Here is a 15241-nt window from a genome sequence, read left to right as displayed (position 1 = left end):
CACCAGGACCCAATACTGTTGGGTCCTGCTGGACCAATCATCGTTGGGTACTGTGGCCAGCAGGACCCATCAACAGAACCGATCAACAGGATCCAATACTTTAATTTTTTTTCTTCTCTTGTTTAATTTTTTTCTTACTGTAAAGAGAAAATAAATTGATGAGAGTTTTTTTTATATTGTGCAAAAGTTGGGTGATGATAATTGTTTTTCATTTGAGTTTGAGTTGAATTTCCTTATTAAACCATATTTATTTTTATGTTTCAAAAATGTTAAAAGAAATTGAGAATTTTTTATTTTTTTCTTAAATTCAAATTATTTTTTTTATATGTTTTTGTATTATTTTGATGTAATGATATAAAAAATTAATTTTAATTTCTTTTTTCTTATTGAATTTCTTTTTACACAGTAAAGAGAAAATAAATTAATGAGAGTTTTTTTATATTATACAAAAGATAGGTGATGATATTTTTTTTTCATTTGAGGATGAGTTGAATTTTCTTATTAAACCATGTTTATTTTTTCATTTCAAAAATACTTTTCAAAAAATTTAAATTTTATTTTATTTTTTTTCTTTATTTAAAATTAATATTTTTATTTTTTTTCCTCTTGAATTTTTTTTGGGTACTACACCAGCAGGACCCATTACTTTAATTTTTTTTTCTTTTTTCTTATTTTTTTTTTCATGCGGTAAAGAGAAAATAAATTGATGGTAATTTTTTTTATATTGTACAAAAGTTGGGTGATGATAATGTTTTTCATTTAAGGTTGGGTTGAATTTTTTTATTAAAGCATATTTGTTTTTGTGTTTGAAAAATTCTTTTAAAAAAGTTTGAATTTTTTTTTATTTTTTTCTTTAATTTAAATTAATATTTTTTGATGTTTTTGTATTATTTTGATGTGATGATATAAAAATTAATTTTAATTTCTTTTCTCTTATTTAATTTTTTTTTCATACGGTAAAAAGAAAATAAATTGATAGGAGTTTTTTTATATGATACAAAAGTTAGGTGATGATAATTTTTTATCATTTGAGGTTGGGTTGAATTTTCTTATTAAAGCATGTTTGTTTTTGCGTTTCAAAAATTCTTTTAAAACAATTTAATTTTTTTTATTTTTTTCTTACTTTTAATAAATATTTTTATTTTTTTCCCTCTTGAATTTTTTTTTCCTTTTCTCTTATTTAATTGTTTTTCATATTGTAAAGAGAAAATAAATTGATGTAATTTTTTTATATTGTACAAAAATTGGATAATGATAATTTTTTTTCATTTGAGCTTACGTGCATTGGATTCTGCTACCCAACTAGACTCAACAACTTTAGGTTTGACTTCCACACCCAATGCACTTAAAAGATTTTCTATAATTTTCATATTTTTTTAAAAAAAAAATTGAGATGAACACATATTAGATCAACACCCCCTGCATGACTCGAGTTATGTACTCTATTGTATTTATTGGGTTACAACCAAGGAATTGTTGGAGTGATGAAAAGACAATTTTTTTTTTTGTAAACTTGATGATTCTTCTCCCCTAAGAACATATAATTTGAGATAGGGGAAGAGAGAGAAGATTAGAAATCATAGGTAAATTCATGAATTTCTTTAATCCAATTTACCATGTTCACAAATTGAAGAGTTCTTGACATGCAATGCTCTGCCGAGTGTTTTCTGCTTGTCTAACAGTTTAGGGGATTCGGCAATTTGGGACTGATTTATCGATGATAACAACTTTTTCCTGGAAAAACATGTCATCAAGTCAAGTTAAAATATAAAAAGGATACCAGTTATTTTTTCGGAACTCTAAGCAGTCGTCTGAAAGGCGAATAAATCACATAACTTTGCGTTTTCTTTTTTTGGAAGTTAGTTAGTGTCTTTTACACGTTGATGTCTGCACTAGCTGAGCATCGAGTGAACTGGGATTCCCAAGGTCCTCCTTTACCTGTTCTTTTTTTTTTTTGTGTGGCTTCATCTCAAAGATGGTGCTTGGGCCTGGTATTGTATTTTTCATCTGCATCTCAAATCAAAGCTTCCATGTTTGCTGATATATAGCTTCATTTGAAATCCCTTACAAGTGGAGTACATTTCCCTTAGCTAAAACTTTTTCCTATAAGCAACCTAGATGGTTTAGCATCACCACATATCACAGAAGTTGGTCGTTAAATGGTATAGAATAGGCAAAAAGGATCCAAGAACAACTAGCTAGGAACCCTTAATCGGGTTTAATTGTAGCTTCTTCAAAGATGGGCTGAATATTACTTTCGGGTGATGGACAAAGTGTGGACCCAAATGTAAAATAGGGGAGTTGCAAAATTGCATCCATATATATATATATATATATATATATATATATATGGATTTCATCATCATGGTGCAGTTTTATGTTTCAGAAAACTTCCACGAACCTGTGAACACCAAAGTTAGACTAGACATTGGAAAAGATGCTGCCAGCTTGATTGATTAAGCTATTCCTCCAAGGATTTCTTCTCTCCTTTACTCACTCTTGAAAATTTAATACCAACTTTTCCCTTTCTTGATGTTTCTGATTGAACTGTTTCTTTAAGTTTCTCCAGTGCTGCGCATAAAAAGCAACAAAAAGCTCAGTGTTACTTGTACCAACATCTAAAGACATTCTATTTAGAAGTCAGAATTTTCATGGTTTCCTCGTCCAGCGAGGATACAACCAGTATTTTAAACATGATGTCATCACATATCATCTCTACAGCCTCTTCCTTTCCAAAGGTAATGGTGAACAGCAATTGACAAAGAAACAAAGAAGACCGTGCCCAAATCATCATGACTGTCCAATATCTTTGCTACCAGGGCCAAAAAAAAATGATATAGAAAAGTGGTTTAACATTATTATCTCAGAATTAATTGAATCTGTAGTCTAAATTCAAGACAAATTGCAACAATAAGTGAATCCTAAAGAAAAACAACAGTAATTTTTACTTTCACTCATGAGCAAATGCAGAGTACGTATCTGCCAAAGCAATTACGAGTTTCTCCATAGGAAAGAAAAGCCAGGAAATTACCAGATAAATAGAAGGGGTGAAGTGACTTAACAGAGCTGGAAGGGATGGAGTAAATTGGACAAGAATCATTATCAGCTTTCTGTAACAGTTTCTTGAAACGTTTTACCTGAAACAAATTAAATAGTAGATTATTTAACTATTTCAATCTGCTAAAAATATGTTAAGAATGATTCCAGCTGAGCCTCCAGGTTGCTGCAATCGAGCACTTGTGGGGCAACAATAACAAATACAGCACACAGACAACCAGTTTGTTTTGAGCAGACATGCAAAAAAATTGCACTGACATGCATTAGATGGTCAGTACTGAATCAAATGAATACATTCAGCTTTCATCTGATGTGATGATGGCCATGGTTCATCCAGAATTTAGTTCCCCCCTTGATATAAGTAAGTTTTATTATATTCCATATATTGTGAATCCAGCTTGTTAGATCATGCTAATGTTAGATGCTTCCAAGTTCTTAGTTTCAAACCAGCTTCCAGCAAAAAGCACAACTTTTCCTTTAGAATAAATGTTTTGACATCAATACCCAAAAATAAAAATCCCATCCCACAAATGGTCTGAACAAGTATATAAAAATAGGTCAAAATCAAGCTGACGATATACTGATCTAAGAGTTGTTAATGGTGACCAACACTTCACAACAGCAACTGAAAACATCAAACCTTTATGTTCAACCATGGATGATAACAATGTTCCCTCTACATGTGTGTGCCTACAACATTGAGCCTGAATGTTTAACCATGTATGTGAGTGTGTGTCAGCAACAAATTTGGACTGAAGTAATCTCATCGATGCATTACCACAAAATATGTCTTGAGAAGAAATTAAAAAGAATATATACCTCATGTGTACGCAACAATGTGATGCAACGCCCAGTCTGGCCAGCTCTTGCCGTTCGACCAGCTCGATGAACATATGTCTTTACATACGCAGGCATATCATAATTAATGATATTTCTCACTCCTTCAATATCCATTCCACGAGTCATCGCATCGGAGGAAACAAGTACTTGTATCTCCCCTTCTCGGAAGGCCTTCAGGGTCTTGCTGCAACATTTAATTTAATTTTGTTACATTCATTTTTTATTAAATAAGTCAGATATAATCCATAAACCTTCTATTACAGTAAATTACAGCCTTTGGCTAGGAACCGTAGAAAGCATTTTGCAATTTTCAAAATCCCCATGATTCTTTGACATCATCTTAACAAATACAACAATTACAATGAAACCGCAATCTAAACTAGTTGGGTTATAGATTCTTTTGCGCCATTCTGCTTAATCATAGTCCAAAACTGCGATATAAAATTTTGACACCACTTCATTCACATTAGTTTACGCCCCCCCTTCCTTTTTCCCCAATACTACTTGCTAATTTATTACTTCTCCAAACTGGGGCCTCTAGCATCCTATGTAGGGCTAAAACATCTTAGGTGGTCTTCTCTCAAGGATGGAAGTTGCACCTACTGCTTCCATAATCTTCACAAATGTAGTATTTAAATGATTTTCACCTAAAGTTTATTAAAAAATATTCCCTGACAACAAAGACTTCAAGCAACATGAAGTAAATGTTCTATTTTAAAAATTGAAGTTACAGTGGACTACAATTAAGTCACAGGGATTATATGTTTATGTTACAAATACGACAAGGATTTCCATTCTAAGCTAGAAGCATCTTAGGAAAACTACATTTTATCTCCCTTTCCCCATACTCCAAATGTCAATTGTAGATGCTTAATTTGCTCTCACTAATTTCATTTGGAGATGGTCTCACGTTATGATCATGAATTAATTATGGGATAATTACAGTCTTCTATAGTTTGATCGTTTTTTCTGTCTCCATGTTTTGAAAAATTATACTTTACATCCCCAGTCAAACTAAAATTTCTAGTGTGAAATGACGCTACTACTCTCATATATTATAATATATTGCAAACTAAAAGAAACGACAGAACACTCACTCTCACTCTTGTGTGCATCGTTTCTTTCTTTCTCTCCACAACATTCTCATGAAAAAACCCAATTTTCTTTGTCCATATCAGAGAAAAGAATCATAGAAAAACGACGGTTTTTAGGTTGATTTGAAGCTATGAATTCTGGGTTGTTTTTAGGACTGGTTTCGGGCTGATCTTAGCTTAGATTTTAGGTGTTTTAGTGGGAGAAAAGGGAGGCGTAATCAACTGTCTTTATATGAAGGAAGGGTTAATGAGTTGAGGTGATCCTAGAATAATTCGAAAGCGGTAAGTTGATTTAATTTTTGCAAAAGAGTTTTATGTTCTCTATCTTTAAACTCTAGGCAAGATCTCGAATACTATGAATGACAAATAGTATGAACCAAACCAGAACATGGTTGTCGGATCTAATGAAAAGCCCCTTATGGGCAAGATGAACACATGAAGAATTAGAAGGTAATGTGTTGACAAAGGGTAGGTTCAATTCTGCATATGTTCCCCATTTTCTCGCGCAAGTGCAACAAACCTGGGGTTATATGGCATCATGGCAGGATTTTACACAAGATACACAAACTTTCAGTTTTTACTAGAAGGTTGAAAGAAAGATTAAGTGTTTTCATGAAGGTTGAACAGCAGAAATGTTGTTTTTTGGAGCAGTTACATCTTTGTTTAAAACAAGGTGCCCCTTTGGGCATGATAAATAGCAGAAATAGCTGAACAATTGAAGACAGGTTGTTGTCATGCGATTGTTATGGAGTCTAGTTGTGCCAGGATTCCAGCAAGTATGGTGGAGATTGGTGGTGGCTAGGGTTTTATGCTTGGGAAAAAGAGGGAGAGTGGAGAGTGGCAATATTGTTATTTTAACATAGCATGTGTTTTTTAATCATTAATTGAAATAAAATGGAACTTTGTAAATAATTCCAACTTTTTTGTTGATTTTTTTTAGCGGATATAAAGTGTTATACAGCTTATAAATGTAAAATGTAATTTTTCAAAATACGAAGGCAAAGAAAAAAAACAATCAAACTATAGGAGGTTCAATGTAATTATCCCATTAATTATATATCATTATAGTGATAACTACTGACTTGATTAATCATGCTTTTTTTGGTTTTCTTATATGGATTTGGATCATGTTTAATGGGAGCCTTTATGATGATCATGGCTCATATGGAACAATATCTTACGACGCATCATCCTCAAATTTTGAGACTGTCCTCACCTCTTCCCCCAAGTATTTCCTCGGTCTCCAAAACACCATTTTAAGCCCTCATTCAAAGTCAAACCCAAATACAACTCCCCATCATTCAAAAGTCACTATAGATTCATTCTTGGCCACTAAATTTAGTCCCCAAGGCATTATTTGGTACACAACACTCTCACCAAACACAACCAACAAATCCATACATAACCCCTCTACATCATCAAGCAAATCTCATCTATGCAAGGATCTATTCATTTTTGCTAGAGTTAGGACAGTTTTCTTGGATCTTAATAGTTATGAAAAGATGAATATTATAGCAACCCATTGATGTTGTCATTACAAATCCCATTTCCATCTCGTTAGATATGAACTAGTTCAACCTTTTTCCTATCTCTATTATAGTTCCATTCTTGTGATTTTTTAAAGATATTTTCATGTAATATTAAAATCTTTCCTTTAGCTATATTGAGTAGATGGTCTTCTCATGATCATGGTAACTCCTACTTGGTGGAAGAGATGATCATAAGAATGGTTTAAGGCATGGTCCAACTAATTTGCTGTTTATTTTAGGTCGTCCAATGTCATATATGTAAAAGCCTTTTCACCAGTCCCACGTTTTCACAGAGACCACAATTCAACATATGTGTTCCTCCTCTATCTAGTACCCAGTCAATAATGTAAATTCATCATAATATTACCTTCTTACTGATTGACGTTGAAGACCCGAATACTCCTTGATCTTGACTTTCAAATCACCAAAAAAGTTCAGTAAGGTGCAAAGTCGATGAGTTGACTCCACAGATGATGTGAAAACAATACATTTCTCCCCTCCTAAATGTTGTAGAACCGCAACCAAGTAAAGTGGTTTCAGCTTGGACACGCAGATCTATTCAAAACATGTAGAAAGCTCATTTTAGTAGAGAAAACACGATTAATGGAGAGCTAAGCTCCCTTTGTCATTGTCATGCTTCAAGAAAATGTAACTATATGATTGGAGATCAAGTTACCATAATTAGTTTAATGAGCAGAATCCAAATTCAAAACATTTTGACTTTTGAGTCAATAGCAATATAAATGTAAATTTAAACCCTATATGGAGAACTTCAAAAAGAAAACATTGGCCCCCAATATATCATATAAAAATATCATACTAGATCAGTCCCAAAATGAACATCATGTTCAAAAAACAATAAAATTTTAATTTTTTTCTTTAAATTCAAAATTTACTTCACCTAATTTATTTTTCTACAAATTGAACATAATCTTTCATTTTTCTCCAATTTGAAAATAAATTCTCATTTTTTCGCACATAATACTCATTTTAGGACAGAGAGCATGAAAGTAAGGAACTGAAGTTATGTTTCACCACATCTAAACTGCATAGATTGACACAAAATCTCTAAATTTTCAAAGTTCTTCCCATTGCAATTCTAAGAACATTCTGGAAAATCAATACTCAGAACTTCTACCCTTTACCCTGCCAAAAATGGACTCCCTACATCATGGAGAAATAACATCTAAATTAACTAGTATAATAGGAAAAGTGCAAATCTGCACCAAGATAACATTATTGTATTAAGCAAGTTGTACAAAGTAAAATCATATCAAAATCTGTTTAATGTATCTTTTCATATTCCCAATTGAAACTTTGATCAAACTGAGGGTGAATCAACAGCTATAAAAAGTTCAAAATTAAGCCATAAACCACAGTTACCAAGCACAGGCTGGCAATACAATAGTGATACCGTACCAGTTTGTAGGATTCTAATTTTTCAGGGAGTTGATAACGTCTTTGACCAGTTGTCAAGAATAAAGGATGATGCAGATTAAGTTGAGCAAGCTTGCTTGGATCTTGGGTTAATGTGGCAGATAAAACCATCTTCGCAAGCCTAGGGTAAGATTTACCCTTGAACCCCCTTTCGACACCACTGCAAAATATTTCAAATAACAAGCACAACCAAGACTGAATGTATCAAAGGATATAATTTACTTATCTTTTCATACAATAGTAACATGGATAATCTTAAAGATGTTGTATATCGTCTCATAGGATGCAGGAGGTGCTCCATTAACCCCAACAATCACATTGAGCATCAATTCAAGCATCACAATAATTCTCCTACTAGCAGCATGTGTGACTTCATGAGAGACTCTCTTGGCCAGAAATATATGCAGTGACATAATACTGATGTATGGGCTAATGCATGAAAATAACTTGTTGCTGAGACAAGAAGAAGCTCATGGTAGATATTGTGGAGGGAGATAAACAAATATAGAACTCACCATCTCCTTATGGTTTTTAAGGAACCAGATGCACAAGGAAGAAAATTATTAACACCAGGCACGAGGCTTTCATCATAAGGGCGGGTCAATTTGAGCACAGTCGGAAGCCAAGATTGGTATGATTCCCTGAGCAAGCGGTCTGTTTCATCAACAACCTAAAATAATAGTTTGCTTTATTAGAATAACATTACCACATAAAAAATGACAGAAATGAAAATATGTTAAGGCAACACCTTGTGGCCCATGCATTCATACAACCAAAATCTAAAATTTTTATTTGTTTCTTCCAAACATGATGTCCTAGAACCAATCATGTTGAAGAAACACGAAGAGGAAAACAAAAGGGTAGACTAAAGTATCAATCACGACGGCTGTTGGCCATCGATGGGATGCAGTGATATAAAAGAAAAAACATTAAAATTTTAAGCCTATGATATGTTGGAATTACTAAAACTAATTTGGAGTTCTTCATCAAGATTTTTATTCTTATATACGATCACATTTAATTAATTAAACAGCAACTGAAAAATATATTAGCATGGAAAACCAGTAGCTAGCAGCTAGCCTGCATATTAGAATGGATTGTCAAGATGAAATTAAAGCAAATTCCTCTGAGAATCAATTTATAATAAAATTTAACCAAAGTAATAGCATTTCAAAAGAAAAGGTAACACTCATCTATTTGTCAAAAAAGGCAACAAGAATTCAGTCCCATATAAACTTTCACAGAGAACAAAGGAACTTGGTGTTAATAAACATGAAATAAATTAAAGTTTCAGAACTAAAATGTGGCAAATGTAAGTTGGAGATAGCACAATTCGATGCTTACAAGATAACAGAGGTGCTCAAGTGTAAATCCCTTAGTGGTAGTGATATGGTCCATGAGCCTTCCTGGGGTTGCCACCAATATATCCACTGAACTCTGTAATTCTTGCAAAACATCTTGGGGGTCATAACAAATCCCAGCCTCATGCTCAGGTTTCTTAATAAGTTCTGAAATTTCATCAGCAATTGAAGATTGGCCCACAGCCAAACCAACAGACAAGCCCATAGCAGGTGCTATGGCAGCAAAAACTTGTTTAACCTGCAAGGCTAAATCACGAGTGGGCAAAACAACCAATGCACGGAGACATTTGACAGCGCGAGTCGAAAGCAATTGCACAATTGGCAAAGCATAGGCTAAAGTTTTGCCACTTCCTGTTGGTGAATTAATGCAAAGGTCTCTCTCAAAGGCACCTGGCCCTATAGTCTCTTGCCAAACCGCAATTTGAACTGGAAAAAGTGTCTTGAAACCCATATTCTGCAAAGCCATCTTCAACCTAAAATGATGAACAAAGATTTTGATTTAAACAAAATAATCTAGAAAAAACAATATTTGAATATATTAATACATATATATAGAGAGAGACAGACACCTGGGGTCAAGGCAAGGGAGGATATCAAGCGGGTACTCTTCAAATTTGCTTACATCAACCGGGCTTCTCATCCATGGCAACACTGGCACATTCTTATTCTGTTTTGCTATTGTTGATTCCTCCATTCTCTCTCTGTTTCTTTCTGTCCCTGTTTCCACAATATAATTAAGCCTTAGTCAAGTCAAGCAAAACAGCTGAGAGAGAGAGTTGCTGGGTACTGTGGGGATGGCAATAGATCGGGTCGGGAGCGGATATTGTTCCACTTGACACCGCCCCAAAACATCAAAATCCACCACCGTCCTTCAACCAGGTCGGATTAGGTCCGATGGACTTTTTCCACTGGGCTGGTACCCAAACCCAATCTGGTTTTTTTAATAGATTTTTAAAAGACAAAATCTAAGCTTAAAAGTTAGTTTTTTATGCTTGATGGGCAAATTTCTGTGTATTCTAGGTTTTTAAATTTCAAACATGTTTGGTTCTGAATTCCAGAAGCTTGGCATAAAAAAAGTTACACTACAATTGGCATTTAAGCTCTTTTGGTAAGCATAGCAATAAGCATTTTTTTCATGTACAGGTTAAGGAGTTTTTTTTTTTTTTTAAAGCAGACTTTTCAAAGCAGAGTCCTGTTTTTCTTAGTCATAGATGATAGGATAACAATTTGTCATGGAGTCCAATTTTTAGAACAATTGTTCATCTCTGTGCAGGTATGTTTTTATCTCTCTTAGTAATACAACACAAAATAACAACACATCAAATATAAAACTGCCTGAGAGTGCTTCATCACATGAAATATCTATTAACATCTTCTAATCAACTAATGACCCACCAAGAAACTTAAAAAAATAAAACTTTGACCTAATGAATCATAACACAATCAGAGTCTTCGTCAAATCAAGTAAAACAATTGGGAGAGAGATGTTGAGTACCGTGGGGATGACAATAGATCGGGTTGGGAGCGGATATTGTTCCACTTGCCACTGCCCCAAAAAATCAGAATCTACCACCATCCTCCAACCTAGTCAGATTAGTTCAGGTGAAGGACTTTTTCCATCGAGCAAGTACCCATACCCAATCCAGTTTTTTTAATAGATTTTTAAAAGACAAAATCTAATCTTAATAGTTAGCTTTTTATGCTTGATGACTGCAAAAATAATTTTTAGAATAAACAGTGAACTATTTTGTACATCCATTATACATAGTTCAAACTTTGTTTGTATTGTTAGGTAATGAAATTCTATGGATATAATTGTATTGTAAGAGATTTTTAATTTAAACTATATATGAATTTTAATTTGAACTATGTATTTTAAGGTGTTTAAACTTTGTGTTGTTTATTTAACTTTTGTCTTAATTGTATTATATTGTTATTTACTACATGGCTGAAATTGTCTATATAATTAGTTAAAAAATTTACGTGTCAAAAAAAATGTTTTTGAGAACCTTGATGTAATGTAAATATGTAATGTGTGTCAAAAGGTTAAACACCTCATGCCCTCCCCAGCTTGCTTGGAAAAACAACTCACCAGTTGATGCTAGAGAGAGCAGAGCCGCCCATCTCTCTCTAAAACATCTCCACTTTTCTCCCTCCACCACTCTCCAGTAGCCTATACACCAACTTCAGGTACTACCTCTTTGTACCCTTGAATATGTTTTACTATTGGTGTTTTTTTACTGGGTTTCAGCTGTTTTTCTGCTTTATTTTTTGTTGTAATCACCCATTGTTTGTTATTTTGGTACTGTTTTGCTTTCATCTTTCCATTTGTATGTGAAGATTTGAGAACATGGGTTTTGTTATATTTCGTTTATTGTTTCTCGGAAAATCAATGTGCTTTATTGATTTTTTTTGTGCTCGTCAATGAAATAATCAATTTTTGTGGAGTAAAGTTCTGTTCTTTTTGTGAGAAAAGCAACTTTGAATGTCTCAAAGAATGCATTTTGATGATTAATTGTATGAGTGTGGATTTTCTGTCTATCTATGATATGAAAGTTAGTGGTTTCATTGCTCTTACTATTGTTTTTGACTTTTTCTTTGTATGTATTTGAAATGATTTTCTGTCTGTTTTTTGACTTTTTCTTTTTTCTGATATAACACAATGGGAAATAGCAGTTCTAAAGCATAGACATTTCCAATCCCATTAAAATCCCATACTTCTTTCATGGATAAATTCTTAGCACATGATATGATAAGGAAAATTGCAGGCTCCTAACTACTGTTGCTCCTTTTTTTTCTATGCTTAACACAGAGGCAACTCTTTGTTTCAAGAAAAACGGAAAACCAAAACCATTGGATTCTACACACATAAGGTGCAGACCTCTCCAGATTTTTTTTTTAAAAAAAAGGGTTGCGCATGCAGGTGCAAAGAAATGACATGATGAGTAAAACATAAAACCTTTTTTAAAAAAATAAATTCCAGCACAGAACAGCGGTGACAGGAGCATCATTAACCCATTGCAATATAAGGCTTTCAAAATGGATAATCTTTCTAACTTTCATCTAGCAAGTGTAGATTTTATGAAAAAAGGATCGAACTCCTACCAGGATGATGTAGGCTAAAGTCCCGGGAAGAACAATTCAAAGACAGCAATAACCCTCCTAATCCTTACAGCAACTGAACCTGGAAAAGCACCACAGAACCGAGGTTATTCAACCATGCAAAACCAGTTCAAGACAAAAGATATGGAAAAACAAATCAAATGCCAATCAAAAGGCAAGCTAAAACTGCACGCATAGCAAGCAGCAACATTGAGCTATAAAAAAAAAGGAGCAGAGCAGCATCCACGTAACTGCAAAAACTGAAAAGCTCATTGATGAAATTAACATCGGAGAAGGACCACATCCAGACCTAAAACCAAGTTCCAGAACATAAAAGCATTGCAGTAAAGCAATAAGATGAGTCAGGCATGGGCTGTCCAAGTTTTTAATGGTTTGAAAGGGCCACAACAAAAGAAGCTTCATTGAAGAAACAGTGGCCAAGAAAATTAAGGAAAGAAGGTAAGCACTGAGAGTCTACCCTAGCTTCATCTTCTTTCTTTCTTTCTTTCCTTCCTTCTTAATTTTAAAGTCTACCTCAGCCTCTGGTGATACAGACACGTTTGATTTTATACATTTCTAGCACTTAAAAAATCACAGAAAACTTCTCTAGAGCATATATATAATTGGTGGATATACTTTCTCCCCCTTCTAAATTCTTAGTTACCTTCTTACTATTTTGTCAACCGAAAAGATTCTTAATTTTGTCTGAATAGCATGCTCAAAATTCAATTCTAATTTCCCACGTGGGAAAATGTGATATCAACACACTAAATTGAAAACTAACTTCTGCGCTTATTGATTTTTTTTTCCTGACAGGCTAAAATTCACTAACGATGGTGCTGGCTGCTAAGTCCATCTAAAAAAAGAAGCTGCATAACCCAACACATACGTGCAGCAACAAAGAGACAGAACAGACACCCAGACCAGAAGCAAGAGAAACAACTGAAAACCAATCTAAAAACAAAGATGGCAGAGAGTTTCAAGAAAATACACCAGCCACAGCAATAGAACAGGTGCTAAGGCACATGCCACCAACCAGAAAACCAAAGCAGAGAGAAGAAGCAATGAGAAAAATGCAAAGAACAAAATAGATTTATAAGAAGCCTAGAAATAAAAGTGAAGCAAACCAAGAAAGCATAAAGAACTGCACCGACAGTGGGGATAAAGCCTCGGAAACCCTATAAAAACAAATTAGCAACTTATAAATCACACACAATTGATCAAACAACAGCTCAAACCAGTAAAACAGAAACGCAAAGACAGGAAAAAGGAGAACAAAAGGAAAAAACGAAGTCACCAATCACAGTGTGTGAGTGTAGCCCAAAGAAATCTAGCGGGACAGGTTCGGATCCGGTGAGCGGAGAAAGGCTGCCGAAATAGGTCACGCTTCGCCGGTCATGGATACTGTGGAACAGACAGGGAGGGAAATAGAAAGGGGATACGGAAAATCTAATAGGGTGTGTTTGGGAAATAGCCCAAAGAAATCCAAGGTTGTGTCCAAAAAATTTTAAATTTTATTTTATGATTTTATATTATTTTAATGTGTGTTGTAAAAAATAATTTTAAAAAAATAATTTTATTTTTTATTTTTTTAAGTGAAAAACACTTTGAACTAATACCGTCATCACAATATCAAAAAGGCTTTTAGGGTGTATTTGAGAACGTGGTGCAAACCGTGTTTTCAAAAAATTTGAATTTTTTTTATTTAAAATAAAAAAAATTATGTTTTTATATTATTTAATGTGTTAATGCTAAAAATAAATAAAAATTATTTTAATATATTTTTAAATAAAAAACACTTTGAAGCAGTGTTTTAAAACCCGGCCCGGCCCGACGGGTCGACCCGGGGCTGGAACTGGGCTGGGTTGATGAAAAGACCCGTCAGGGAATTGGCCCGGCAAAACCCGATCGATCCGGCAGGTCCACCCGTGACCCGGTTGACCCGGGTAAACCCAGTTGAGACCCGACTGTTTTTAAAGATATATATATATGTTAAACGACGTCGTTTTTTGCTTTAGCTTTTTACTGTCGATTAATCCCCGTCTCTCTTTAAAGTTCATAGCCTCCAACCTTAATTTTTGATAAGCCTCTCTCTCTCTCTCTCTCGCACTCTCTCACTTAGGCAGCCAAGACTGCAAAAATGGAAAGAAACAGATTCTCAATCTTGACAATTCTATTGGTCACACTCGTTCTCATTCTCTCCCTCTCTTTCTCCACATATTCCCCAACAGATCGTCGCCTCTTAGTCCTCCTTGACGACTTGTCACTCAAATCTTCACACTCAATCTTCTTCAATTCTATCAAATCTCGTGGCTTCAATCTTGATTTCAAGCTTGCTGATGACCCAAAACTCGCCCTTCAACGTTATGACCAGTACTTATATGATGGTTTAATTCTCTTCTCTCCTTCAATCAGAAGTAAGTTGTTGAATCCAAACAAATTGTTGTTTGTTGTTATCAAGTTATGATTTTTATGGTTCAGTTTTCGTTTTGAGAAAATGGGTTTTGTTATGATTTTGTTTTTTTGGTTTTCTTGGAATAATTTGTAATTTGGGATTTTTTTTAGGATTTGGTGGTGCATTGGATTTAGCTCTAGCTACTGGATGTGGGGTTGATTTTGATGATGCTGATGTAGAATTTATGATGCATTAAATGTTTTTATCATTTTATTTTATAAGAGTCTGTTGTTGGCAATTTGGCTTGAAAAAAAGGAGAGCAAGTCCAGGCTTGAAGGCTCGCCGGAATGAGTTTATATAAACCAGAGAATAAAATTATTTTGTTTATTGAGTTTACATTATATTGTAGGATCCATTGCCTTGTTT

General features: G+C 34.1%; 1 protein-coding gene across 3 annotated transcripts; it reads right to left on the bottom strand.

The window, feature by feature from the left end:
* Nucleotides 1–2014: 2014 nt before the first annotated feature.
* LOC7461234 (DEAD-box ATP-dependent RNA helicase 1) lies at nucleotides 2015–13883 on the bottom strand. 3 transcript variants are annotated; one of them, XM_024600090.2, is made up of 11 exons: nucleotides 13718–13881; nucleotides 13548–13598; nucleotides 12424–12502; nucleotides 9888–10035; nucleotides 9302–9791; nucleotides 8473–8627; nucleotides 7940–8117; nucleotides 6888–7075; nucleotides 3877–4081; nucleotides 3032–3137; nucleotides 2015–2571 (listed from the first exon to the last, which is right to left on the bottom strand). In XM_024600090.2, the coding sequence occupies exons 4-11, from the start codon at nucleotides 10010–10012 to the stop codon at nucleotides 2462–2464; spliced, it is 1557 nt and encodes a 518-aa protein (XP_024455858.1). In that variant the 5' UTR covers nucleotides 10013–10035; nucleotides 12424–12502; nucleotides 13548–13598; nucleotides 13718–13881; the 3' UTR covers nucleotides 2015–2461. The 3 variants fall into 3 exon arrangements, with proteins under 3 accessions (XP_024455858.1, XP_024455859.1, XP_002305441.1); XM_024600091.2 differs by having other exon boundaries at nucleotides 13571–13598; XM_002305405.4 differs by lacking the exon at nucleotides 13548–13598 and having other exon boundaries at nucleotides 13718–13883.
* Between the last annotated feature and the right edge of the window lie 1358 nt (nucleotides 13884–15241).

This window comes from Populus trichocarpa, chromosome 4 (assembly GCF_000002775.5).
Source record: "Populus trichocarpa isolate Nisqually-1 chromosome 4, P.trichocarpa_v4.1, whole genome shotgun sequence".
Lineage (NCBI taxonomy): Eukaryota > Viridiplantae > Streptophyta > Magnoliopsida > Malpighiales > Salicaceae > Populus > Populus trichocarpa.
Note: the sequence above shows the minus strand (reverse complement) of the source record. Positions and strands in the feature narration are given on the sequence as shown.

Coding starts and splice junctions, on each gene's coding strand:
- LOC7461234 (XM_002305405.4), bottom strand. CDS start 10,012: ATGGAGGAATCAACAATAGCAAAACAGAATAAGAATGTGCCAGTGTTG. Junction 8,118..8,472: donor TTAAAAACCATAAGGAGATG/GTGAGTTCTATA, acceptor AATATTTTGCAG/TGGTGTCGAAAGGGGGTTCA. Junction 3,138..3,876: donor CATTGTTGCGTACACATGAG/GTATATATTCTT, acceptor AATTTGTTTCAG/GTAAAACGTTTCAAGAAACT.